We start from the raw sequence: 25910 nt of genomic DNA, 5'->3' as shown, positions 1-25910 counted from the left end.
AAATAAAAATCAAACTGAATAACCAATATAATAAAATTACAAAAAAATCAAGAGACAACCAATAATGCTCGCATGTGTGTATTTTCCATCTATAAAGAATGGAACACCAAAAATACTATGTCCCATTAAAAAAGATAAGGAAGGTCTCAATGCAATGATACAGAAAGAGCACAAAAATACATTATAAATAAAGAAGCAGAGTATAGAATAGCAAACGGCACCTGCTTGTGGGGAGGTATAACTTTTCATATACTTCTTCTGAATTATTTAAAATTTTGGCCATGTGTATGTATAACTTTTAATTCTAAAATAACTCATACGTTTTGGAAAAATATATATTTCATGTGCAAGTTTAGTTAATGACAACAGTAGCAGCAATAGACAGATACGTTATAATGGTACCTTTACAAAAGCCTTTTCCTGATATGAGAGAGAATCTTGCCTATAAGTAAATCTACAGAGAGCTGTATTTTACTTGCAAATGTCTCCTCCATTTTAAAGATGAGAATACTGAGAATTTGTGTTCAAGGTATCCCAGCTCTTTTATAAGCTAACATAGTAAAAACAGTTTTCTCCTTCACCATGCCAACTTTGATGAGTTTGTTTGCTTTTGTTTGTTTTCATTCAGTTCTTTGTCAACACTGACTCTTGACGGTGCTGCCTGGAATACTCTGCAGTGAAGCTGCTATTTAACAACAGCCCAGAATTCTAAATACTACACAGAGTTACTTTTCTGTTTCAATAAATTGTGTTAAACATCATGTAATGCCTACAAAATAATTCTAATATACCAGGCTGATCATTCCTAGTATACTCAAACATGTCTATTTCACTGCCAGCATTCATAATCACTTCATTTTCCTTTCATATTAAAGTGCAGTATGGAGTGGCCTCTCTGGGTTAAATGTTAGCCTTACTATTCCTCCAGAAAAAAAATATATATCATTTAGTGGCCAAGCTGCATAAAACACCAAGTCATAACACAGCTGAATTTGTAATGGCCAAATGTAGGCTTTTAGCTTTCAGTCTTAGAAGCCTCACCTCACATCAGATTATGTCATAAAACCTTGGTACGATAAAGTTATAATCACAGAGATTATGAAAATATGTTACAGCTGAAATATTGCTTAATAATCAGAATAGGGACACATCCTTGAAATCTACCTTCTTCCTGCCCCTAAGGTCACTGGGCCAATGGAGCTTCATTCCAATTTCCTTCTGCTCTGAAACCTAAGAAGGAAGTTGGAATGAAGCTTCCTTTCCTTGCTCTGGGCAATTAAAGCAATAAATATCTTTCTAAACTCCACAAAGATTAAATGGATGCAACTTGCACCTTCTGCTCTGCAGCTCTAAGCCTAGGCAAGGCAGAAACATTTCTACAAATATTAAAAACAGGTCCTCCAGAGGAAGAGTACAGAGTGGACAACAAGAAAATGTGTTTTTATTTTTCTCAAATGTTCTCATTTTTTTCCTGGGTCACCTTTTTCTCTGCTAGGCCAGATACTGGTCACATATTAGGCACTCAAAACATGCTTGCCTAACAATAAACATTAGGCCCCAAGTATAAAGAAAATTAGGACAATAATGAGTGAAACTAGGCTGAATGAAAGGAAATGAGGGCAGGCAGCCATTCTTCTGCCGCAGGCCATCAACATTCAGGGCCACACAGGGCACCACACTCTGTGATCCGGAGGAGGGATGGAGCCACTAACAAAAACCTGTGGCTCTAAGATTTTTGTGCTCTGTTTGCAAGGCTGACCTAAGTCATAATACTAAATATACACTGGAAGAATTAACATGCCAAATGTGAAAAATAATATTCATACTTCTTGAGTAGGATAATCTAGTGTTTGCAAAGTAATCTGTATTTCATTTTCATTACAACTAAAGACGTTATCAAGCAATAATACCAGAATGCCAATATCACACAACGCATACCTCCTGTGCAGGCTGGGCCGTCGCTGTGTTTACTGACGAGCCATCTTTCAAATGAATATTTGCTTCTGCAGTAGAATTGACTCTCTATTAAAACAGACAAATACATTCATGGAGTATAAAAACTTATAGCTCCTATTAGTACAAATGGATTCTATTACCAGAATAACTTGTGTGGAACTATTCATCAGCTTTAGCTACATTAGGCTTTTTGTAGCAATTCAAAGCACTTTGTCTTCATAGAAACAAATGCCATGTGTTGATCTTGGCTTTCCAGCCTTTTTCTTCCCTCAACTCTGTAAACATTGTCAGAATAGCTGCATGCTTTATGCAAGTCATTCAACTTCTCTGTTCCACAGCTTCCTCAATGATAAAATGAGGAAGTTGAACTACTTGATTTCTTTTTTTTTTTTTTTTCCAGCCACTCTACAGCTCAAGACTACTTGATTTCTAAGAGTCTTCCTAGTTCTATGCTACTGAGATTTCCATGGACTCTAATACAAATTTAACATTTCTCTAACTAAAAATAGAGAAGTTCAGTGGCCTGTTTAGGGACCCCGAATGTCATTCGTTCCACTGAAATTTATAATATTCTTCTGTGGCCTCATCTAGTCATATACACAAGATTGTTTCTATTTACAGGGTGGAGCTACAGGGTCTGGCTATAGAATTGAGCTTACTGCTTATGGGAGGATGGCACAACCTCTTGGTGATACCATATATAATTTCATCCTCAAGAAAGTACTGGATTGTGCACAGAAGCTGTCCTAACACCTCTCTCCTTTGGAAAAATAGAGCTCAGCATTCCAAACCACTGAGGTGAAAAAACACAGCATTTGAGTGAAAGCTGCTAATGGAACACTAACTTCATCAACAGATCCATTTCATTCAGAACAGGGATTACAATCCCAACTTGTTTCCCAAACTAAAATCTCAACTTTCTCAAAAGGAGGACTTTCCCCTTATCCCTTTATCTCTATCCCTTCTCCACAATGAAGGGCATATCAGTAGTTGGTGGTCTGGGGGTATCTTCCAGCTGCCACAGAGACACTTAGCCCTATAAAGGATCAACGAGACCTCTGTAGCAACTCATTTTAAATCCAGAACTTCCAAAAAGCAAGCAAATGAAATGAACTAGATAGATTACCTGGGCCTTGACCAAGAGAGGCTTCAAACGATCCAGAACTGCCTCCTCTACCTTGTCTGCTAACTGGGTGGCAGAAACACTATTTAGAAATAAAATTGAAAATTAAAATCAAAGGCAATAAAATATCCTATTTTACATATTTATTTGCCACTCCAGGTGAAGGGAAATAAAATGACCACGAGCTTCTCTAACCATTCATGGCCACACCAATCTCCTGGGGATCTTGTGAAAATGTAGATTCCAATTCAGTTGGTCTAAGTAAAGACTGAGAGTCTGCATTTCCAACAAGCTCCTAGGTGATGTGACAGTGCTGGTCCTAGGCCTTACTTTATGCACAAGGATTTAGGTAACATCTGAAGTGTGTTAGGCACTGAGTACACTTTATTTTTTTATTTTTTTTTATTTTTTTTTTTGAGACAGAGTCTTGCTCTGTCACCCAGGCTGGAGTGCAGTGGCGCAATCTCGGCTCACTGCAAGCTCCGCCTCCCGGGTTCATGCCATTCTCCTGCCTCAGCCTCTCCAAGTAGCTGGGACTACAGGTGCCCGCCACCACGCCCGGCTAATTTTTTTGTATTTTTAGTAGAGACGGGGTTTCACCGTGGTCTGGATTTCCTGACCTCAGGATCCGCCTGCCTCGGCCTCCCAAAGTGCTGGGATTACAAGTGTGAGCCACCACGCCCGGCCTACACTGAGTACACTTTAAAAAAATAATGGTTGCCATTAACGGCTAAAGAGGTTAGTAAACTAAAGAAACGAATTTTGTTCCCTCTCCAAATCCCACTAAAACAACCGTAGAGTTAGCTTTACACCCACAAGGATAAGGAAGAAAAAAATGGTGCTGGAAAACAAAGGAAAAAAGTGATAACTAACTTAGCTGATCTGAGAAAGGTGACTTCTCCCATCCAAGTACTAACCAGGCCCGACCCTGCTTAGCTTCCGAGATCAGACGAGATTGGGCACATTCAGGGTGGTATGGCCATAGACAGGAAGTTGACTTCTAGGGCCAGTAGTGGGAAAAACTAGAACCCACACAATTTGTACTGCTGACTTAGGCACATGACTGGTAGTACCAGGTACATCTAGGCCTGGGCTAAGCTGGGAGGGAGTGGTTTAAAAACTGACAACAACAGCTAAATGATGTTTGAGAAATTAAGACTCCTAGATCCCTTTCCCTACTTCACACAACTACACAGTCGCCTCTTTCCAACTCTAGGAGAAGTCTGATGGCTCATTCTCTGTGTGAGGTCTCTTGATTAGGGGCACCCAATCACAGTTGAGGCTGTAGGTACCATACTGAAAAGAGGCGGGGGTCACGTATGCAGGCTAAATGCTGTGTTATTAGACTCACAGCCCTCTTCCCCAACTCAGCTGCTAGGAAGCAACATCCTGATCTTACTCTCTGGGCCAAAGATCAGAAAACTTCTCTGGGCAGTCTGACACAGGCCAAAGGAAAGATCTAAAGACCAACATAAGTGTCCTTAACAAACAGTCTAGGTGTTACTTTCATCAGATGGTGTTGGAATAGCCAGATATCCATTAAAGAAAATGAATTTTGATCAGTATTTCATCTCATATACAAAAATTAATTCTAAATGGATCACAGACATAAGAATAAATGGTAAAACTATAAAACACTTAAAGGAAAACACAAGAGAAAGTCCTTGAGACCCTAACATAGGCAATGATTTCTCAGCTAGTTCACCAAAAATGACTAACCAGAAAAGAAAAATTGATAAACTGGTCTTAATCAGAATTTAACACTTTTAGTCATCAAAAGACACCATTACAAAGATCTATGGGCGAGCCATAGCATTGCAAAAAAATATCTGCTGCACACATATCTGGCAAGGGGCTCGTATCCAGAAAATACAAAGAACTCAAATCAACACTTAAAAAAAAATCTAATAGGCAAAAGACTTGAACAGACACTTCATAATAAGCACTAGAAAAGGTGTCCAACATCATTCGTCTTCAAGGAAACACAAATTAAAACCACAAAGAGATACCACCACATTCTCACCAGAATCACTAAAAGACTGACAAGCTCAATTGTTAGCAAGGATGTGAAACCAATAGAAACGAACTCGCATGCACTGCTGATGGGGGTATAAAACGCTACTACTCTGGATAATGTATATGGCTCATTTAATAAAATCAAACAACTGCCTATCCTATTACCCAGAAATTATACTCCTAGGCATTTACCCAAGAGAAATGAAAGCATATTTCTACAAAAAGCCTTGTGCAAGAATGTACGTAACAGCTTGATTCATACTAACTATAAATGGGAAAGCCCAAATGTCAATTCACAAGAGGATGAACAAACAGAATGTGGTATATTCCCACAGTGGAATACTACTCTGCACTAAAATGGATGAACTATGCTGATACACACACAACGTGGATGAATCGCAAACATTTTCTTGAGCAAAAGAAGCCAGACACAATGGGGTAGATCTTGATGATTCTATTCATATAAAGTCTGAACAGGCAAAGCTACTTAGAGTAAAAGAAATCAAAGCAACTGCCTCCGTGAGGGATGGGGGTGTGGAGTAGAGAATGACCAAAAAGGACATGTGGGAACTTTCTGGGTTGAAGGACAAATTATCTATCTTGATTAGCGTTTTGGTTACCCAGGGATATGCATTTGTCAAAATTCATTGAACTGTACCTTTAAGTTCTTTGCATTTTACTATATGTAAATTGTACCACAATAGAAACAATTATTTAAAAAACTAAAATACTAACTCCAACCCACATACTCTGAGTTTTCGATCAGTAATCACTCCCCCTACGTTTAAACATGAGAAGATAGCCAAGATTACTAGGTATCTGAGGAAGAAAAGAAAAAGATTATGTAGGTCAAAAGGCAGAGGAAATGTGTTAATATAGACAGAAAACAGCACTGTATCCATGAAAGGATAGGCGACCACTGAGTAAGAGATATTTGGAGAATATAATAGAGCTCTCAACATTTTTAAATTTTAAAATTTAAACACTGGCAGAAATGACAAACTCAATAGGTTAAATGTTAAAGTTGGAGGAAATCTCCTACTGGGGGAGGGTAGGGGAGGAGGTAGAAGAGGGGAAAGAGAGAAAGAAAATAGGAAAAAACAGATAAGAAAATCAGAGGACCAGTCAAGGAAGTCCAACATCAAAGAACAGGAGTTTTAGGAAGAGAGAATAGAGAAAACAGAGACAAGAAAAAAAAAGTACAAAATAAAGCACGAAAACTTCTCAGAATTAAAGGAAATAAATTGCCAGGCTGAAAAGGTCTACTGACGAATGAAAACACACCCATAATAAGTCCTATCATTACGAATCTGAGCTACCCTGGGGAGAAAGCAGAGTCTGTGAGCCTCTAGAGAAGGATAAAAAGCAATTCTGATTTCTCATTGGAAACAAGACAATGAGCAGAAATGCTCAGATTTTTGCTTCTGAAGAGGTTGAAAAATGTACTTTCCCCACTTCTTCCTGTTAATTACAACTAAGAATCCTGGACATTAAATATATGCAAACATAAGAGGACTCGGAGAGAAGTAGAGAAGGCACATCACCGAGGGACACTGGGACCAAAAGAATGACAGAGCAGTGAGTTCTCTGGGATTTCTCTTTGCCTCATATATCCCAGAGTAGGTACTGGAGAAGCCAGCAACCCAGAAACACCAGTAGGCACAGACAAAAAAGAAGTCTCCAATGCAAATAAAGTCTGCTCTCTCTATCAAAAGGACTAAGAAAGGGGCAGCCTAGAAAGATGGAAAACTTAGAAAATAACTGCTCTACTACAGCCAGACACTGCAGAAAAACCCATGGCCACATGCCAGCAAAGACTGAGTGGACAGCAAACAAGTACATGAAAAGATGTTCAGAGGCCACTATACACCCATCAGAACACCTACAAAAAAGCAGAGTGACACCACCAAGTGCTGGCAAAGATGCAGCACAACTGGATCCCTCAAACACTGCTGCTGGGAACAGACAGAGCCACTCTGGAAAACAGTATGGCAGTTTGGAACAAAGCAAAACAGAACATACCACTAAGCATACAACCCAGCAACTGCCCTCTGGGCATTTATCCAGGAAAAAGGGAAAACTTATGTTCACACAAATACTTGTACACAACTGTTTATAGAAACTGTATTCATAATAGCCCCAAACTGGAAAGAACTCAGATGTTCTTTTTTTTTTTTTTGAGACAGGGTCTTGCTCTGTTGCCCAGGCTGGAGTGCAGTGACATGATCATGGCTCACTGCAGCCTCCACTTCCCAGGCTCAAGTGATTCTCCCACTTCCGCCTCCCAAATAGCCGGGACCACAGGCTCAGATGTTCTTGAAGAGGTACATGGTTAAACTATGGTTTGTTTGTATCCACACCATGAATACTACTCAGCAACAAAAAGGGATGAACTACTGATACATGTGATGAGCTCCATGAATTTCCAGAGAATGATTAAAGAAGTCCCCAAAAGTTACATACTATACACTTCCACTTATAATAACACTCTTGAAATAACAAAATCATGGACAGGGAGAGCAGAGGAGTGGTTGTCAGGAGATATTTAGCCAAGCAGTGAATGGGGGCAGAAGAGAAGTGGGTGTGGCAATATGAGGGCTCCTTGGGGGTGGGAAGGTTCTGTATCTCGACTATACCAATGTTAATATCCTGGTTGTAGTACTGTGCTGTAGTTTCCCAAGAGGCTACCATTTGGGGAAATTGGGTCTTCGTGTGACTCTAAGATTACCTCACAATAAGAAGTTTAATCAAAAATTTCCAATAAAAATAATCTTCTATACCCAGTAAGGCTACCAGCAAATATGAGATGGTTTATCAGCAAATAAAGACATTTTCAGACTTGAAAGGTCTGAAAGGATTTACTTCCCATTCATCCTTTCTCAAGAAGCTAAATTAATCTATGCCTAATCCCAGCCCTCCGGGAGGCCAAGGCAGGAGGATCACTTGAGCCCAGGAGTTCAAGACCAACCTGGGCAACATAGTGAGACCTTGTCTCTAATTTAAAAAAAAAAGCAGCAGCAGCTACATTAGCATGTGCTCCATCAAAACAAGCAAGTAAACTGAAGAAGATTACAACACAATATGGGAAATGGGAGGTCTAAGCCTAGATTCCTGGCTTGTCTTGCCCCTTTGCTGATGAAGTTTCTGCCACTCCCTGCAGACCTGCTGTCTGCTAAGGATAGTCATCCCATCCCCACAGTAGCTGACCAGAAAGAGCTGAGAAGCCATGCATTCCAGCACAGCCCCTCTCCTGACAAGGCTTCCTCCCGAAGTCCAGTGGACCTGGCTCACCGACAGGCCCTCCAGATGGAGGACGCCCTGTGTGTGCAGGACTCACTCCCAACCCTGCTCGGTGACCTCCTGAGTGGGGCACCTACAAACTCTTATGAAAGCACAAATCAGATCAGGATCCAGGCTCTGTTCAACCTGTCTTCCCCTAGGAGTCTTCATCTGATACTACCAGCAACACTGCCCTCTCCATGTTCAGCTAGATTTGTACCTGTTTCTCAGTTTTCAAAATTAAACAAGATATTGTTAGGGATACACACAAAGTTGACAGATTTATGAAGAAGAGTAATGAAAAGATCAACACAAGAATCAGGACAGTGGCTGCCTCTCGGGGGAAAGGGGATGCAACCGAGGAGGGATACACTGGAAACTTCTGCAGCAGTGGCAACGGTTGATTCCTTGGCTTACGATGGTAGTGCGTGGATGTTCATTCTGTAATATTTTGGATTGCACATGTGCATTTAGTATGTTCTTCTATATGTGTGATATGTTTAATTTTTGAAGTAAAAACACACAGACGAATAAATGGGACACAGAGGATGAAGCTTTTGCTATATGGCCCAAAGGACAAGTGGGTAAGAGTCACAGAGAATCAAATTTCAACACAGCCTGATGTCACACCTTCTTAGCAATAAATGACCATGAAATGGATTCCCTCAGACAGTAGTGACTATCCCATCACAGAGGGTGTGTGTAAATATACTGGACAGTTCCTCAGTAGAGATAGTAGAGAGGAGCCAAAAGTCTCAGTTGGGGGAAAGATCCTTCAAATCCCAAGATTCTGGGATTGTATGACTTGACATCTTTACTACAGACAAAAAGTCTTGGCCTTCTAATGATATACCCACAGCCCTTCTAACCTGAGACTGAACACTCCATCATGAATGGTGACAGAATGCACAGATGTTTCAATGAGTGTTCTGCTAATGTGACTACAAGATGAATTATTATCAGAGTTGGAAAAATGAGGTAATTGCAGCAGCAGCTGAACTAAATCTTTTAACAAGCTTCTTTATGTCTACGGTGCCTATAGTTTTGAAAACACTTATGGAGTGAATAGAAAAAGGGAACCGCATTTGAAAACCATAGCCTGCACTCAAGCTAACATGTGAAACTAAAGTAGCTATATGTTGATTCACATGAACAGAACATGTATGTGCATCATACTAATCTTCTGCCCTTAGAAGGACTGACATCTGGCTAGAGAAAAGTACCTTTGAGGGTAGTCCAAGCAAATACACATAAGACTCTGATCTTTCAGACAGAACTTCTCTACAATTACAGATTTTTTTCAGTTCTCCTTCAAACTCCACACAAAAGAAGCATTTCCTAGCAAAAAAATATGGTATAATATACAGGTAGACATGCAGCTATTCATTCTTTCATGTAATGAAGTTAGGCCTTAACAGTTCAGGTTGGTTGCTAGAACTATCTAGATCAATTAGAACAAGCAAACATCCACTATTCTTCCTAAGAAGCAAACACATACCTCAATTGTTGGAGTCTATACATTTCTTCAGCTTTGAGCTCATTCAGTTCCTTTGTTCTTCTAGAAGTTTCAGCATCAAGCCAGTCAAGCCTAGAAAACAGTATCAAGAGTCACCCCAACTCTCCTCAAGGCAGAGTCGGGGCTCCCTTGAGCTCCAGTCTTGGCTCCCCCCTTGGCTTAAGTGACTTCACAGTCTTTTAAGGAGGCAGAAGTGTAGCTAGGCCTAAATAATCTCTATTTATCATTAACGTATAGAGATGTAGAATAGGCCTGCTTACCTTTTCCTACCTCAGGAGCAAATATTTACCTCTGTTTTTGCATGTTGTCAGTTTCCTTGGCTTTTAATTCTTCTAGTTCCTTCAATCTTTTGGAAGTTTCAGCATCAAGCCAAGCGAGCCTAGCAGACAGTCAAGCGTCAAACCAATTCTGCCTCGACACTACAGGGTGTCATCATCACAGAAACAGACCAGAAGTCAGGACCGCCGCAGAGCAGAGCACCAATCCAGGATCTATTAAGCTACTCAGTAGGTAACATAACCTCTCCGTACCCCTAAAGCTCTCTAGAACGTGTTCCATGTCAGAAAGCATTTATGCACAACGCAATGAGAACCTGTCTCAAAGGTTCTCAAGAAAACTAGCTATCACTTGTACTTGGGGTTTCTTATTAGACTCAAACAAAACCCTTGCTATATCTTCAAGTTTAGACAAACAATGAGCCCCCAGGAGCCATATAGGCATGGTGAAGTCAAATAAAAACAAAAGGGAAAAGTTAACTGTGAACAACTCTGTTGTATGTAAAAGTGCTTTGATTCTTTTGGTTTAGGATATATGAATATTGTCAAATTATTTAATGGACCGCTTTCATTTTTGCTTTCCCGTCACTGTAAGAATAATTTCAGCCAAATGAATACAGAGAAACCTGTTTTCACTGTTCTCTTCTTATGGAATGTTCTCACCTCATCTCCCATATTGAAATCCTGACTGTTCTTCAGGTCCTAGTTTAATTTCCATCCATGAAGCCTAGACCTCTGCAGCAAGAAGTCACCCTCTCCCGTTTCTAAACTCTCTCAGTTCCTAGGTTACATACCGTGTTCTATCTTAAATTATAGTTAATTACATAACTTCTCTATTGACTATAAATAAGCAAGGGCTGGGATTATGGCCTATTTGCCCTTTTTAAAGTCTCCAAAGAGCTCATAACAGTGTCACATGCAAAACTAGCAAGTGATATATAATCAACACATATATAATTTATGAATGAATAAGAAAAAATAGAAGAGCTCACTCTATGCTGTATAGTTTGACCAAAAAGTTTAATAAACTACACTTTATGTATTTATTCTATTTTTTAAAATAATCTACATTTTAAATAACCAACTTTAAATGTAGGAGAAGAAAGGGTTCACTTCCAAGTCTCTATAAAAGGAGCTCTTTAATTCTCAAAGATCTGAAAAATACCAGCACAAACCTGGCTGCTTCATGCTCAACAGCACCTGTCAGGTGACTTTCCTCTTGAGGATCTTCTTGCTGGAGAGGCTCTTTTGTGGCATCTCTGGGGCTAGTTTTCACCTTTAGCCATGCGGCACTGAAATAAATGGAAAAGCATACCTTTGTCATCATTCACTCCGTATCCAATGACTCATCCAAGTAGGTGCCAGCTCAGAGACGACAACAGCATTAAATTAATGGTGATCTGTAGCACGGGGCCCTACAGTAGAAGCTGAATGTGAAGAAAAGTGAGATCCTCCTGCACTCAGGCACAGTGTCAAAGGGGAGAAATTCTCCTTTGCTTCAAAGAGGCCATCACCATTTTAAATGAGAAACAGTGATCAATTACAGAATACTGGGTGAGTGTCAACAAAACTCTGTTACAATATATAGATTTGGATCACTAATTACATTCCATATTATAAGGCAACTCCGTATCTTTATAAGGCCTAACAGCACTGTGAGCCTAGAAGCCTCACCCACCCTCCTCTACCCACCACACATGCACTCTAAAAGACAGTTCATTGTATATTTGGTTTGTAATACAAACTTCAACCATTGAGCTTACCAACTGAATGTACATCTCCATATTAATACTTGTATACAAAAATACAGAAAACAGAATAGAGTAATAAAAACAAAAAAAGCACATTATGAAGTCAGAAGACCTGATTTTGGGTCTGGCTGTTACATGAATAAGACATTAAATTCTCTAAACATTGTTTCCTTAACTTGAAAATGAGAGTGGATGGACGAGCACGGCTATTCCTTCACATTCATTCGGAATCTTAGGGGGCTTCTCCTCCACCGGGCTGCTCACCCTGACTTCTGATGGCTCCAAAGACAGAACCCTGCAGTCACCTATCTTCTCCCTTGTTCTCCCCTGACATGACCGCTTTTTACTTCTTTCTTTTTTCAGTTCCACCTCCTGGTCCTTTCCCTTGTGTTTTCAAGAACTACTGCCTCACGGCCAACGAGCTCCCCTTTATCTTCAACCGATTCCCCCAAAGATTATTTCCACCTAACTGGACCCTGCTCCTCTTCTCTCTAGCCCTGGGGAATGGCAGCTTCTCATTCTAATGTGCTATCAGTGAGGATGACAAGACAGTAACGTCAACATTATCCTAATTGCTCCCTGAAACTAAGATGGTGTTGGTGAGATCTATAGGGTTTTATAGTTCATAATTATCTTGACTTAGAGTTGGAATTATTTTAAAGTATTTATTTACTCAGCAAAGATTTACTGAATGCCTACTATGTGACTAGTACCGGACATTCAAATATAAAAAAGACACAGTCCCTGGCCTCAAGTTACTAGAATCTATTGGCAAAAGAGACAAGTGAAGGGAAGCCCACCATCTTCCATTCAATCACACATGTCCTGGTGTTGGGGTGGCCCATGGAAGGGTGTTCCAACCACAGTCAGCCAGAAGAAGGAACCAACAAGCTTCCGGACAAAGACTTCTCATGTATGACTCACCTAAAAAAGCATTTCTGCTTAATGGAAAAAATTAAGGCTACTACTTAATTTGCTCCTTATAAGCTACAGGTCATCTTTGATATATGGAGGAAAAAGAGAATCACATACACAAACAGTCCCTTGAGTTTTCACATACCATTTAGGAGACGCTGGTGGGGATGTGGGGTTTGGGGGTATCCATGGTGCCTTGCGGTCTTTCACAGGCTGCCGGTTCATTTTTAATCTGGATGAAACTGTTGTCTGCTGCACTCTGCTTTTACTGTGAGGTTGGCTTTGTCTACTTCTTTCAGCTTTGCGGAGTCCCTGTGAGAGATAAGTAAGAATTATAAGGCCACACAAATACCAAAGAAACTATGGTTTCAACCTCTGACTCACTGAAGCTCCAAGTTCTCCATGTTATTCATGCATCCATTCGGTAAAACCTGAGTAGAAAGCACTGTGGCAGAAATTTGGGGGAGGGTGTAAATTTAATTGAAACAATCATGGTAGGGGGTGGGGGTGGAGGGTGTAGAATTGAAATCCCTGGCTCTGCCTGACACCTTTAAACATATAAACAATATATAAAATATATTTTTATTTATTTACAATTTGTTTCCTAATTAAACAAAAAAAATTTCACACCATATTGTTAAATTATTTTTCTTTTTTCTTCTTCTTTTTTTTTTTTTTTTATTTTAAGAGACAGGGTCTTGCTCTGTTGCCCAGGCTGGAGTGCAGAGGTATGATCATAGCTCACTGCAGCCTCAAACTCCTGGGCTCAAGTGATTCTCCTGCCTTAGCCTCCTGAGTAGCTGGGATCACAAGTGTGAGACACCATGCCTGGCTAATTTTTTATTTTTTGTGGAGCCAGGGTCTCACTGTGTTGTCCAGGCTGGTCTTGAACTCCTGAGCTCAAGTAATGAGTAAAACATTCTTCATTAAAATACTTAACCTCTCTGGGCCTTAGGTCTAAACAGAATGAATCTAGCGATTTAAAAAATGTTATCGAGAATGGGGCTCTGTCTGTGGAGAAGAGCACCCATCTGAATTATTGCAGGTTCAATCTTGACATCTCAATGATTCATGGCCGCCCCCTGCCATAGAAGTTTGGGAAGAAACAGACTTGATCCTAATCCATTATCTGTCAATAACTTGTGATAACTGCTAACTCTCCTTTCCTGGAGGCCACCTGAAAATAAACAGATTTGCTCAAGAAGCCTTTGGGCAAGACCACCAAATGTCACTAATACAATAAGGGTATTCAACCAGGAGGTGGTCTTTTGGCCAGTTTTCCACTGATAGGGCCATAAGTAAGTTTTAAACAGAAGCTTAAAATATAACGTAGTTTCAAATCAAGTTGTACCCTGCTGGCTCCCAAAGCCATATTAGAAAGCACTCACCCTAGGATGCCCTTTTAATATGCAGTAATTATTACTGATCGATATTTATCTTTAGCAGGAACTAATTTTTTTTTTTTCTTTAAGACAGGGTCTTACTCTGTTGCCCAGGCTGGAGTACAGTGGCTCGATCACAGCTCACTGCAGCTTCAAACTCCTGGGATCAAGTGATCTTCCTGCCTCAGGCTCCCAAATAGCTGGGACTACAAGCATGAGTTACCACATCTGGCTAATTTTGTTTTTAGTAGAGATGGGGTCTCACTATGTTGCCCAGGCTGGTCTTAAACTCCTGGCCTCAAGCAATCCTCTCGCTTCCCAAAGTGCTGGGTTTATAGGCCTGAGACACCACACCTGGCAGGAACCAAATCTTAATCCCCTCAAATCTCACACTTCCAAATCAGAAGCAGAAAAAACCTAAATTTTAAAATCTCCTGCCCAATTAGGATATTGGTATCATATTAGTTAGGATCTTATTGAACCGGGAACAGAAAGAATTCTCTATTCTAGTAACAATATTAAAAATTGTTATTTTTTTGTTAAAATATATAAACGACTTAAATAGCCAGACTCAAGGACTGCAGCATCCAATTGCCTGAGAACTGGCTCCAGCGTATACCAGTTTATGTGGCCTTGACAATGTCAGATTAACACAAATGGGCCAAAAGAAAGGAATGATTTCATACTTGCTGTCTTGCTGGCGCCAGAGTATCTTTCTTCCTAAATGGCACATTCTCAGTCACAGACTTCTTTTTCACTGCTTTTGTTTTTGCCACGGCTAACACTTCGTCTTTGAAGCTTGCACTTTGGTCTAGAATAAACGGTCCTTCTTCTGGAAGTATATCCACATCTAATACATCAAGCTCACTCTGCAACCTCTGGGTCTCCGGAAGCTCCATATCAGGCTGATACTTATCTACAGGGAGATTTTTGAAGAACAAACTGAGGAAAATGCTATTCAAATCAAATTGCTGAGAATGATTATCTATACACAGATAGGCTCCAAATACCTATCCTAGCCCTGCTGAGAAGCAGATGTTGTGTTGTCAACATTGTTCCTCCTCCTATGAATATTACTGCAGGTTTATAAGCAGAAACCTAGGTGTCACGGTTGACTCCCTGAATCTTCGCTCTCATACTTCCTCATTTACCTGGTCCCTTTGATCCTAATTCTAAAATAGCTCTTACCTTCCTTCCCTTTTGCTATTACCCAAGGTCAGGCTTGCAGTATCCTATGACTGGAATAACAGTGTCTCCTAACTGATCTCTTGTTTACCTTCACACTGTCTTCTGGCTACCAAAATTGTTCTTCTCAAATGCAATACTTAAATGTCACTTCTGGCCAGGTGCGGTGGCTCACGCGTGAAATCCTAGCACTTTGGAAGGCTGAGGCAGGCGGATCACCTGAGGTCAGGAGTTCAAGACCAGCCTGGCCAACATGGTGAAACCCCATCTCTACTAAAACTACAAAAATTAGCCAGACATGGTAGCAGCCACCTGTAATCCCAGCTACTCAGGAGGCTGAGGCAGGAGAATCGTTTGAACCCGGGAGGCAGAGGCTGCAGTGAGCCAAGATCGTGCCATTGCACTCCAGCCTGGGGGACAAGAACGAGGCTTCATCTCAAAAATAATAAAAATAAATAAATGCATACATAAATAAATAAATGTCACTTCTATACTCAAACCCTTCAATGGGTCCTAATTTGATAGAGAATAAAGTCTGAACTCCATATAAGACATGCAGCCTGCAATGGGAAAGGAAATAAAGCTGTCTTTATTTGAAAATGAGACAATATAGAAAATCAAAGAGACTTTACAGACAAACTATTACAGCTGAGAAGAGGGGTCAGCAAGGTTTCTGGATATAAGAAGACGAAAACATAAAATCAGTATTATCTCCATATATCAAAATAACTAATAGAAAATATAAGAAAAAAATCTCATTAACATGACAACAAAAACTATAAGGCACATTGGGAGAAATCCAATGAAAGAAGTACAAGGCTTTTACGGAAAAATTTAAACGGTAAAGGACATGAAAGAAAATCTAAATAAATTGTTTTCATGAATGGAAAGACCATAAAGATGTCAGTTCTCCCCCCAGATAATCCGTAATTTCAATGCATATTCAATTAAAGCCCTAACAGATTTTTTTTCAAGGATCTAAATAAGTTGATCCAAAATTCATATAGAGTAAAATCCCAATCTCGGCTCACTGCAACCTCCGCCTCCCGGGTTCAAGAGATTCTCCTGCCTCAGCCTCCTGAGCAACTGGGATTACAGGCATGTGCCACCATGCCCAGCTAATTTTTCTATTTTTAGTAGAGACGGGGTTTCACCATGTTGGCCAGGCTGGTCTCAAATTCCTGACCTCAAGTGATCCACCAGCCTCGGCCTCCCAAAGTGCTGGGATTACAGGTGTGTGCCACCACGTCTGGTTAATTTTTGTATTTTTTAGTAGAGATGAGGTTTCACCATATTGGTCAGTCTGGGCTCGAACTCCTGACCTCAGGTGATCCACCCACCTCAGCCTCCCCAAATGCTGGGATTACAGGCGTGAGCCACTGCGCCTGGCCCATAAGTTTTAAAATGTGTATCCATGCTGTAGATGCTCCCTGCCTGTTAGTCACCTAGTAGCTGTCTTGGTGATCACTGCAACTGTCTCGTATCAAACTGCTTGTGTTCAAGTAACCTTGAACTTGACTTCATAATGGCCTCAAAGAGCAACTACAGTGATGCTGGCAATTCAGATATGCTGAAGAAGCTGGAAAATGTTCCCTTTAAGTGAAAAGGTAAAAGTGTTCCACTTAATAAGGTGTGGTGGCAGGTGCCTGTAGTCCCAGCTACTCGGGAGGTTTAGGCAGGAGAATGGTATGAACCCGGGAGGCGGAGCTGGCAGTGAGCTGAGATCATGCCATTACACTCCAGCCTGGGCAACAGAGCAAGACTCCATCTCAAAAAAAAAAAAAAAAAAATTAAATCCTTGGTCTGTAATTTATTTAACTCCCAAGCTTATATACATCAAAGCAACTCTGACTGTTAAGTCCTGTTACCTTTCTAGTAATGATTTGCATAAATCAGCATGTTTCAGGAGTGAGTTTGAGGACACTGCTGGTAGTGGGAAGGAAGCCACCACCCTCACTGCTGACAAGTTACACTAATGCAATCAACCAATGTAAGAACAGTTCAGAAGCTGTGAAAAAACTGCACCAGCCAACTATTATGTAAATCACAAGATAGCTGATCAAATCAGGCTCAGTCGTATATTCCAAATGAAGAGCACACAGGGAGGGTTTTCCAACCAAGTGGCTCCCTAGGGTATTTTTTCAGGGGTGGGTGGGGAAGAGGAGACCTTAGGAAATCAGAATGGAAGAATTGAGTAGAGTGATACCTAAAACAGAAACAAGAAAATGTAACCTTCTGAAATCCAGACAAGGACAAGAAAAAACAACAAATATAAAATAAAACTAAGAGGGCTACCACAACCTTAAGTGTTTTACTCAAGGTTCCCAAGGAGTGGCAGAGCCAAGTCTTCTGGCTTTCGGTCCCAGGCGAGTCCCATTCATTCTGCCTTGTCAGGGACCATGGAGCTGTTCCCCATAAATCCATTTTCCAGAGAACTTAAGTCTACTTCTCTATGGCCACGCAAAACTCCTTTTAAAATAGCCACCAAAGATTTGTTTTCTTAGTTAGAAGATGCTTAACACAATCTAGCCTTTTCTTAATAACTTGGTGCTATTATTAAGAACTAAAAATTCCACCTTACATTTTTACAGCATTTAGCAATTAGATAATTTGCCACGTACAACAACTAAGTCACAAAACACAAAGACTATCCTTCCCATTTTACAGATGAAAAAATTAAGATTCAGGCTGGGTGAGGTGGCTCACACCTGTAATTCCAGCACTTTGGGAGGTCAAGGCAGGTGGATCACCTGAGGTCAGGAGTTCGAGACCAGCCTAACCAACATGGTAAAACCCTATCTCTACTAAAAATACAAAAAATTAGCCGGGCGGGGTGGCACATGCCTGTAATCCCAGCTACTTGGGAGGCTAAAGCAGGAGAATCGCTTGAACTCAGGAGGCGGGGGTTGCAGTGAGTTGAGATCGTGCCACTGCACTCCAGCCTGGGCAACAAAGCAAGACTACGTCTCAAAATAAATAAATAAATAAGATTCAGACAGATTAAGTCAACCCAGATTCACAAACTGGCAGAGGTGGGACTAAAATCTAGGTCTCCTTGATTCAAGTTTCCACCCTTTGCCTCCCAGCTTTCCTACATTTGTTCCTGTAATGAGTTTTAGGTTAGCAGGTTTTCCAGCTTCTCTCTGAAACTGGTGTCCACTTTTCACTAGTCAGCTGATGGGCACCTCAAATCTTCTACCTCATTTAGCAAACACTTCTCTGTGTGCAGGCCTGGAATGCTCTCTCCATTTCATCCAGTCTATCAAAATGAGCTCCCTAGCACCCAGAACTCAAGTTACTGTGATTTGCTGCTCAGAAATCTTTTCTTATTCAATTACACTTCTTCATAGAGTCTTTCAACAAGCACTTAGGTGCCTAACTGTGTGGCAGATGCTGGGCTCGTCATAGAGGATATAAGGACAAATAAATCTGACACCCACCCTCAAGGGAAAGGCTGGCAAAGGCAGACTTCTAATTAGAAGGAAGATACCCTATTAGTTCTACCTGCCTACCAAAGAAGGAGGCGAACATCCCACTAAAGTGAATAAATATCTAACGGTAAATGAATAAATTAGGTTTTTATTGTAATATAATAAAAAATATACATCTGGTCTCTAGCCCAGTTTCTGGCCCAGAGCTCCTAAAACTCTTCTAATTTCCCAAGCACTAGGGGTGCCAGGTTCATCTTTTTTCCTAATATTTGGTCTTTAACCCCAGTTCCCGACACAGAGCTCTTATCCCTTGGAATTTCCTGGCTAAGGAAGCATTTTGTTTTGTTTTTTCTCTAATAAGGACTCTTGGAGGACTCCTGGACGGGAGCTGGTCACCGGAAAGGCCATGCCATGATTAGAAGCTTGGAACTCCCACTCCATCCTCCATCCTCCAGGAAGGGGAGAGGGACTGGAGACTGAGTTCATCATCGATCATGCCTATGTGAGGAAGCCCCCGTAAAAATTCTGGAACTAGCTGGGCGCAGTGGCTCACGCCTGTAATCCCAGCACTCTGGGAGGCCGAGGCGGGTGGATCACCTGAGATTGGGAGTTCAAGACCAGCCTGACCAACATGGAGAAACCCTGTCTCTACTAAAAATACAAAATTAGCTGGACAAGGTGATGCATGCCTGTAATCCCAGCTACTCGGGAGGCTGAGGCAGAATCACTTGAACCCGGGAGGCGGAGGTTGCAGTAAGCCAAGATCACGCCACTGCACTCCAGCCTGGGCAACAAGAGTGAGACTCGGTCTCAGAAAAAAAAGAAAAAAAGAAAAAAATATCCCAGAACTACAGGGTTTGAGGAGCTCCCAGGATGGTGAACATGTGGGGGTTCCTGGAGGGTGGCTCCCCTGGAGAGGGCATGGAAGCTCTGTGCCCTTCCACATATTATACTTTGTCCTACGCATCTCTTCCATCTGGTTGTTCATCTGTATCTTCTATAATACCCTTTATGATAAATGGGTAAACATAAGTAAAGTGTTCCTCAAAGTTCTGTGAGCCATCCTAGCAAACCCCAGCAGGGGGTCAAGGGAACCCCAATTTTATAGCCTGTTGCTCAGAAGCATAGGTCACAATCTGGAACTTGTGACTGGTATCTGAAGTTGGGGTGCCTTATGGGACTGAACCTTAACCCATGGTATCTGACTCTAATTCCAGGGAGATAGTGTCAGAATTGAGTTGAATTACAGGATACCCAGTTGGTGTCCCCTGGAGAATTGTTTGGTGTGGCAAAAACCCACACATTTGTTGTCAGAGGTGAAGTATTCAGAGTCTTAAGCAGGAAAAACAGTTTGGTTTTTCCTGTCTCTTACAGTTACACTTGTGGTAGAAGTGGAACACTAAACTATTAAGGTTCCACAGAATAGTGGTAGATTGAGAAATAAATCAACTGAATTCTGGACTGATATATATAACTTTCAAATCAATGAGGAAAAAATGAAATAAAATTTTGATTAATGTAGTAAATTACAACAAAGAAAAAAACTTTGGCAAATGAAAAACAAAATCAGGTAGAAAAAAGTTCAAATATGTCATTAATCTCATTAAGTGTAAGTAGATTGAATATAGAACTCTTAAAACAATTAAAAACTCCAATAATAGGCCAGGCGCTGTGGCTCATGCCTGTAATCCCAGCACTTCGGAAGTCTGAGGCAGGAGGATCACTTGAGGTCAGGAGCTCAAGACCAGCCTGGCCAACATGGTGAAACCCTGTCTCTACTAAAAATACAAAAATTAGCTGGGTGTGGTGGCATGCACCTGTAATCCCAGCTACTCAGGAGGCTGAGGCAGGAGAACTGCTTAAACCCAGGAGGCAGAGGTTACAGTAAGCCGAGATCGCATCACTGCACTCCAGCCTGGACAACAGAGCGAGACTCCACTTCAAGAAAAAAAAAAAAATCAGAATAATCTGGGGAAGATGAAGAAGATAAACATTGGAAGGGGTAACTCAAGGGGGAATTTCTTAGATGCCGGTAATGTTCTATTCCTTGACCTGGATAGTAGTTATACAGATGTTTTTGTTTTCTGGTAATTAATTCAGCTATAAATCTATATTATTTTGTGTACTTTTCTATCTGTAAGTTCTACCTTTTTTTTTTTTTTTTAATCAAGGGCTCACTCTGTCGCCCAGGCTGGAGTGCAGTGGTGCAATTTCACCTCACTGCAACCTCCACCTCCTAGGCTCAAGTGATCCTCCTGCCTCAGCCTTCCAAGTAGCTGGGATCACAGGCATGAGCCACCACTCCTGGCTAATTTTTGCATTTTCTGTAGAGACAGAGTCTACTTATGTTGCCCAGGCTGGTCTCAAATTCCTGGGCTCAAGCAATACACCTGCCTTGGCCTTCCAAAGTTCTGGGTTTACAGGCGTGAGCCACCGCCCCCAACTTGTATGATCTACTTTAATTTAAAAAAAGAAAAAAGAAAAAAAAAAGTTTACTGGATTTGTCCATACATATTTATAGGTGATCTCATCTATCTAGAGAAATACAAGAGTTAACTAACAAAGTCCCATATTTCATCAAATCTAAAACATCAATTATAAGATACATCAGTATTTTATACATCACCAGGAATTTTTAAATGTTTAAAATGTTTATAATTTTAAAATGTTACAATTAACTACAAGTTGTCATCAATTAATAATGATTTCAGGAGCATTCAAATGTGTACCTCAGACCAACAAAATGCAGCACCCTGACATACACATTCATAAGCAAAATACTTAGAACCCAGCAGGGAGATGGATCAAGGATATGAACAGGCAAGTTACAGAAGAGGAGATCACATGGCTAAGGAGCGTGTGAAGAAAAGACGACCCTCACCAGGAACGAGGAAACGCAACAGAAAACGAGAAGATGCCACTGTCCACTGAGACTGGAAAGCTTTTAAACTTTTATTATACAACATACTTGGTGAAGACGTGGGGAAATACATACTAATGTCACCGCTAGTCAAGACATAAATGTGTGCCCGCTTTTAATGGGCAAGTTGGCAGTATCTGTTTAAATGTATGTACTATATCACCTAACAATTCCACTTCTTAGAATAACAAAAATCTATCTGAGAAAAAAAAAAAAACATGTATATATAGAATGTATGTGTGTGTCTCTGTGTGTGTACCCATCTCTGTCATTAAAATAAAATAAAGCTTTTTTTAAAGTAGGGTTCTAACTTCCAGCTCTATGGGAATTTGCCTTGGGTAGCCCAAACGCTATGATGCAGCAAAGGAAATGCTACTTTCTCAACCTTCCTCTATAGAATGCCTCCAGCCCGAGGAAGCATCTTGGTTGCTATTTACTGATCCTAGTTAAAGCTCATCTGTTGTGGGCTAGGTCCTAAATCCTGACTTTCCCCTCAGTGCAGTAACTGTTATAGCCCAGATAATTGTAATGAATAAAATATCTTGCAATAAACACTTTAAGACACATACCGGCCAGAAGCTGTTTTGCTACAGAAGGTCGACATGTTTCCTGTGGGAATGTGTCCTTTGCTGTGAGGGGCCTCCTCTCACCCTTTGGTGATGTACTTGGCCATCTCTCCAAAGCCTTTTGGCTACCGATAGGAAATCTGCTCCGAATTTCACTGAAACATTTTTTCACCTTTTTTGGTGACAGTTTCTTTTCCAGGAGAGATTCCAAAGCCTGCCATGAAAACAATCGATTATTCTTTTAGTTTATCTCACAAAAGTATGATTTTTAATCACAAAACTGAAAATAAGGACTCCAGGGAAATGTGTTATTAAATAGCTATCTCTAACAGTTAACACAATCTTAATTAAAACATGTTATTACTTAGGATATCTAATTAATTAGTAACAATTTCTGTGAGTACTTTCAGACGTGTAGCTCACTAAAGCCAATAGCAAAGACATAATGAATATGACTACTTTTAAAGGCATTCAAATCTTAAAGGATCATCATTTTAGAAATTAACTATAGTCTTCAGAATATTATCCTATCTGCTTCAAAAGCATTTTAATCATCAACGAAAATCTCATAAACTCAGTCTTTTAAGTGGGTGCACATACTGTACTTAACATACATTTTCATGAACTAAAGACCACTTAATAGGCCAATAAGAGTAGAGGGTCTGTGTCTCACCTTCCTAAAAAAAGGCATTTCCTCTAATAAGTTCCCACCCATTCATTACTGGGAAGTCAGGGCCCAGTCTCCACTTGGTCAGTACAGATTAAGGACAACTGAACACGGTCAGGAAGATTTAGTTCAGAGAACAGTAATATAGTAAGAAAATATGCTGTGAAATGATGTAGGGCCACAAGAGGAAAAATAACACATTTCTTGCATTTTGAAAAGTAGGGGAGATAAACATTCTGTTTAAGAAACATTAGGTTAAAGGTACTCTTACTCAAGCTCAAAATGTAGGAGACGGACTAGAGAGTCTCTTCAGATCCTTTCTAGGACTATGAAGATGTGTACTCTAAATTTGGTTATTTTGGTCAATAAATGTTTCTTATGGATACGTTAAAAAAGCATCACATGACTTGAGATGCTGCCTAAAATTCTGAGGTCTGAATTTGACAACAGCATTCCTCACAGTGAGTTCTATATACACGAATGTAACCAATGAAAATCACAAACACATTTGCTTGATAATGAAACTGTGAAGGCAGAAGGGGCCTTAAAGACCACCAAGAGCTGGTTAATGGTGGTAGAACTGGAGTGTCATTTAGTCTAGAATTCTCTCCACTATCCACCTGTCTTCTACAGCTAACAGCTTACTATGCCACGCTAACATAAAGATCACCTTTCTATTTGTGGATGAAAATGTATGGCGTGGGGGAACTAATACTAGCATGGGAGTCAGAAGATAGAATTTGATGCCTAGCTCTCAAGAAAAATAACTGTCATCTCTCCAACGTTTGTTTTTCTAAAAAAACTTAATCTGTACAACAGCAGTAAAACCCACTGCAAAGCATACTGCCATAGAAAGGTTCACATGGCATAATTACATGGTAACACCATGCAAACTTCAGAGACCTATAAAATTAATGTGTCTTTGTCACCAATGAAAACTAAGAACAGTATCAATTCCTGTCTAATACATGCCAGTTGTGATTTCTAGAAGTCTCTAGCTATATCACAAGATTTGAGGCTCTGATTCCATATACTGTACCTTTAAGTGTTTCTTCTTTTCTAAAATCCATCTAAATTAAACACTGATATTCTAATCTAAGAATGCTTTACTGGTTTCTTTTTCTACGCTAATAAATTTTTTTTCTCAAATGGCATGGACCAGGGAATAGGACATTCTGTTTCGTTAATAAACGTGGTTTAAAGTTGTTACATGTTTTATATTCAAGTTACCAATTTTCGAAGTAGTGAAATACAATAATACAGACTAGACTGTAAAAATAACAAAATAAAAAGAAGTGTTTCTTCTGCCCTCTGCAAAGCTTTAATTCACTAGGTAATGGCTTTGTCCTGTATTCTCCATAAATCCTAATGAAACTAGGTAATAGTAAGCATTACTTCCAATGCACCTCTAACAAAAATTGGAATTAATTGCATACCTCAATTTGTTGCAGAATATCTATAACCACATCAGGAACAGAAGGGTCTGCATCCAGCTTGGCAGAACAAAGTGAAAGCTGGCGAATAAGGCTGCCTAGTTCCTTACACCGAGCAGGAAGTGGATGCTCCCCTCGGTCAGTAAACTGAGTGACAAACATCTGTAAGGCCCGAATGGCTCCTCGATGGGCAGCCGCCAGCTTAGACATTGCCCATGACTAGTAATAAACAAGATGAGAGAAGTTATTTCCATACTCAGAACTTGCTAACATTCACCCAACTTCTAAGAATATTTATAGCCTGTCTTCTGTATAAAGTGCTTTCTATTGTGAAAACTTTTTCATAGTAAAGGGAGTTGTAAAGTTTAAAGTTTTCTAGTGGCAGTCTTTTCCCTGCTACTTCCAATTTCTTATACCAGCAGCAACAACAACAAAAATCTACTTTTTAGAACCTGTTCCTCGGAAGGCAACCATATTCAGAATATTTAAGATGCTCACTCCCTCACTAACAGGTTTCTACAAGTACTGAAAATAACATTAGTGCAGAGGACCCTACACAATACTAACAAAACACTGGGAAATGTCATCTATAGAAAAGCATTGATCATAATTTAATTGCAGCATACCTTCTTAGTGTGTTTAATTTTATGTGGACTCAATTTATCCAATTCTTCCTGGATTTCTTTTACCTGTTTTGTAAAGGGGAAAAAAGAAAACTTCATACCTTTCCATTGATCTTTTTTGTAGAAAAGGATACATCGATATATCTCTTGTCCAAATATAACCATTATTAATTCAAGTCACTTGAAAATGAAAAAAGGCTCTTCATTCATGCACCCAAAAAACAGTTACTGGTTTCCAGTTCAAGATGGTGAATAGGCAGTGTTCACCTTCCATCCCTTGGTCCCCAGTGTAATAGGAATTTAGCATGAAGGAGTGAAGGTGGAGGTGACTCTGGAAATGTACGCGGGCCGGATCGTGAAGTCTTACATGCCACGCTGAAGAGTTTAGCTTTCATCCTCTAAGTTACAGAGAGCCATTAAAGTCTTTTAAGCAGAGGTCTGACATGGTAAGATTCATGTTTTAGAGCAATCTCTACAGGAGCAGTGTAGAATAAGAACTGAAATAGAACTCAAAAGAATACACTGCAAAACCTAACTCAGGCATTTTCTTTTAAATGAAAAAGTACAATTTTTGGTTCAAGCAATAAAGGCTAACATGTGACTTCAGTGACCAGAAATGAGTAAAAGGCTTACTAATGTATAAGGCATGAAAGTCACAACAAACATTTTTTAAAAATCCATCACAATGTAAAGAACGTAAATGCCTGTGTATCAGCCACTAAAGGTGTCCTCAAAGACACTTAACATGGTCTCTACTCTTTGCTGTTTACCAAATTATTTACTATTACAAGCTTCTATATATTATAAACATGAAATAGATGGGAAACTAACAAGCTCCCTTTCCCCTAAGACTGGGGTCCATAGCTAGGACC

The 25910-nt window shown here is 40.2% G+C and overlaps 1 protein-coding gene across 10 annotated transcripts in view; it reads right to left on the bottom strand.

The window, feature by feature from the left end:
* The window catches only part of KIAA0753 (KIAA0753 ortholog), a 61335-nt gene that overhangs the window by 19129 nt on the left and 16296 nt on the right, over nt 1–25910 (bottom strand). For all 10 annotated transcript variants that reach the window (XR_004027065.1, XM_003274581.2, XM_030800415.1 and 7 more), the window contains 10 exons: nt 25042–25104; nt 24419–24634; nt 22319–22529; nt 14900–15129; nt 12977–13143; nt 11341–11457; nt 10180–10269; nt 9873–9962; nt 3083–3161; nt 1939–2022 (listed from right to left, as the gene is read on the bottom strand). Coding sequence is in view for 9 of the 10 variants with exons in the window: in XM_003274581.2 (XP_003274629.2) it covers nt 1939–2022; nt 3083–3161; nt 9873–9962; nt 10180–10269; nt 11341–11457; nt 12977–13143; nt 14900–15129; nt 22319–22529; nt 24419–24634; nt 25042–25104 (1347 nt within the window). In the remaining variant the exon portion in view is untranslated. The remainder of the gene's footprint in view (nt 1–1938; nt 2023–3082; nt 3162–9872; nt 9963–10179; nt 10270–11340; nt 11458–12976; nt 13144–14899; nt 15130–22318; nt 22530–24418; nt 24635–25041; nt 25105–25910) is intronic.

Source organism: Nomascus leucogenys, chromosome 19 (genome assembly GCF_006542625.1).
Source record: "Nomascus leucogenys isolate Asia chromosome 19, Asia_NLE_v1, whole genome shotgun sequence".
Classification (NCBI taxonomy): Eukaryota; Metazoa; Chordata; class Mammalia; order Primates; family Hylobatidae; genus Nomascus; species Nomascus leucogenys.
Note: the sequence above shows the minus strand (reverse complement) of the source record. Positions and strands in the feature narration are given on the sequence as shown.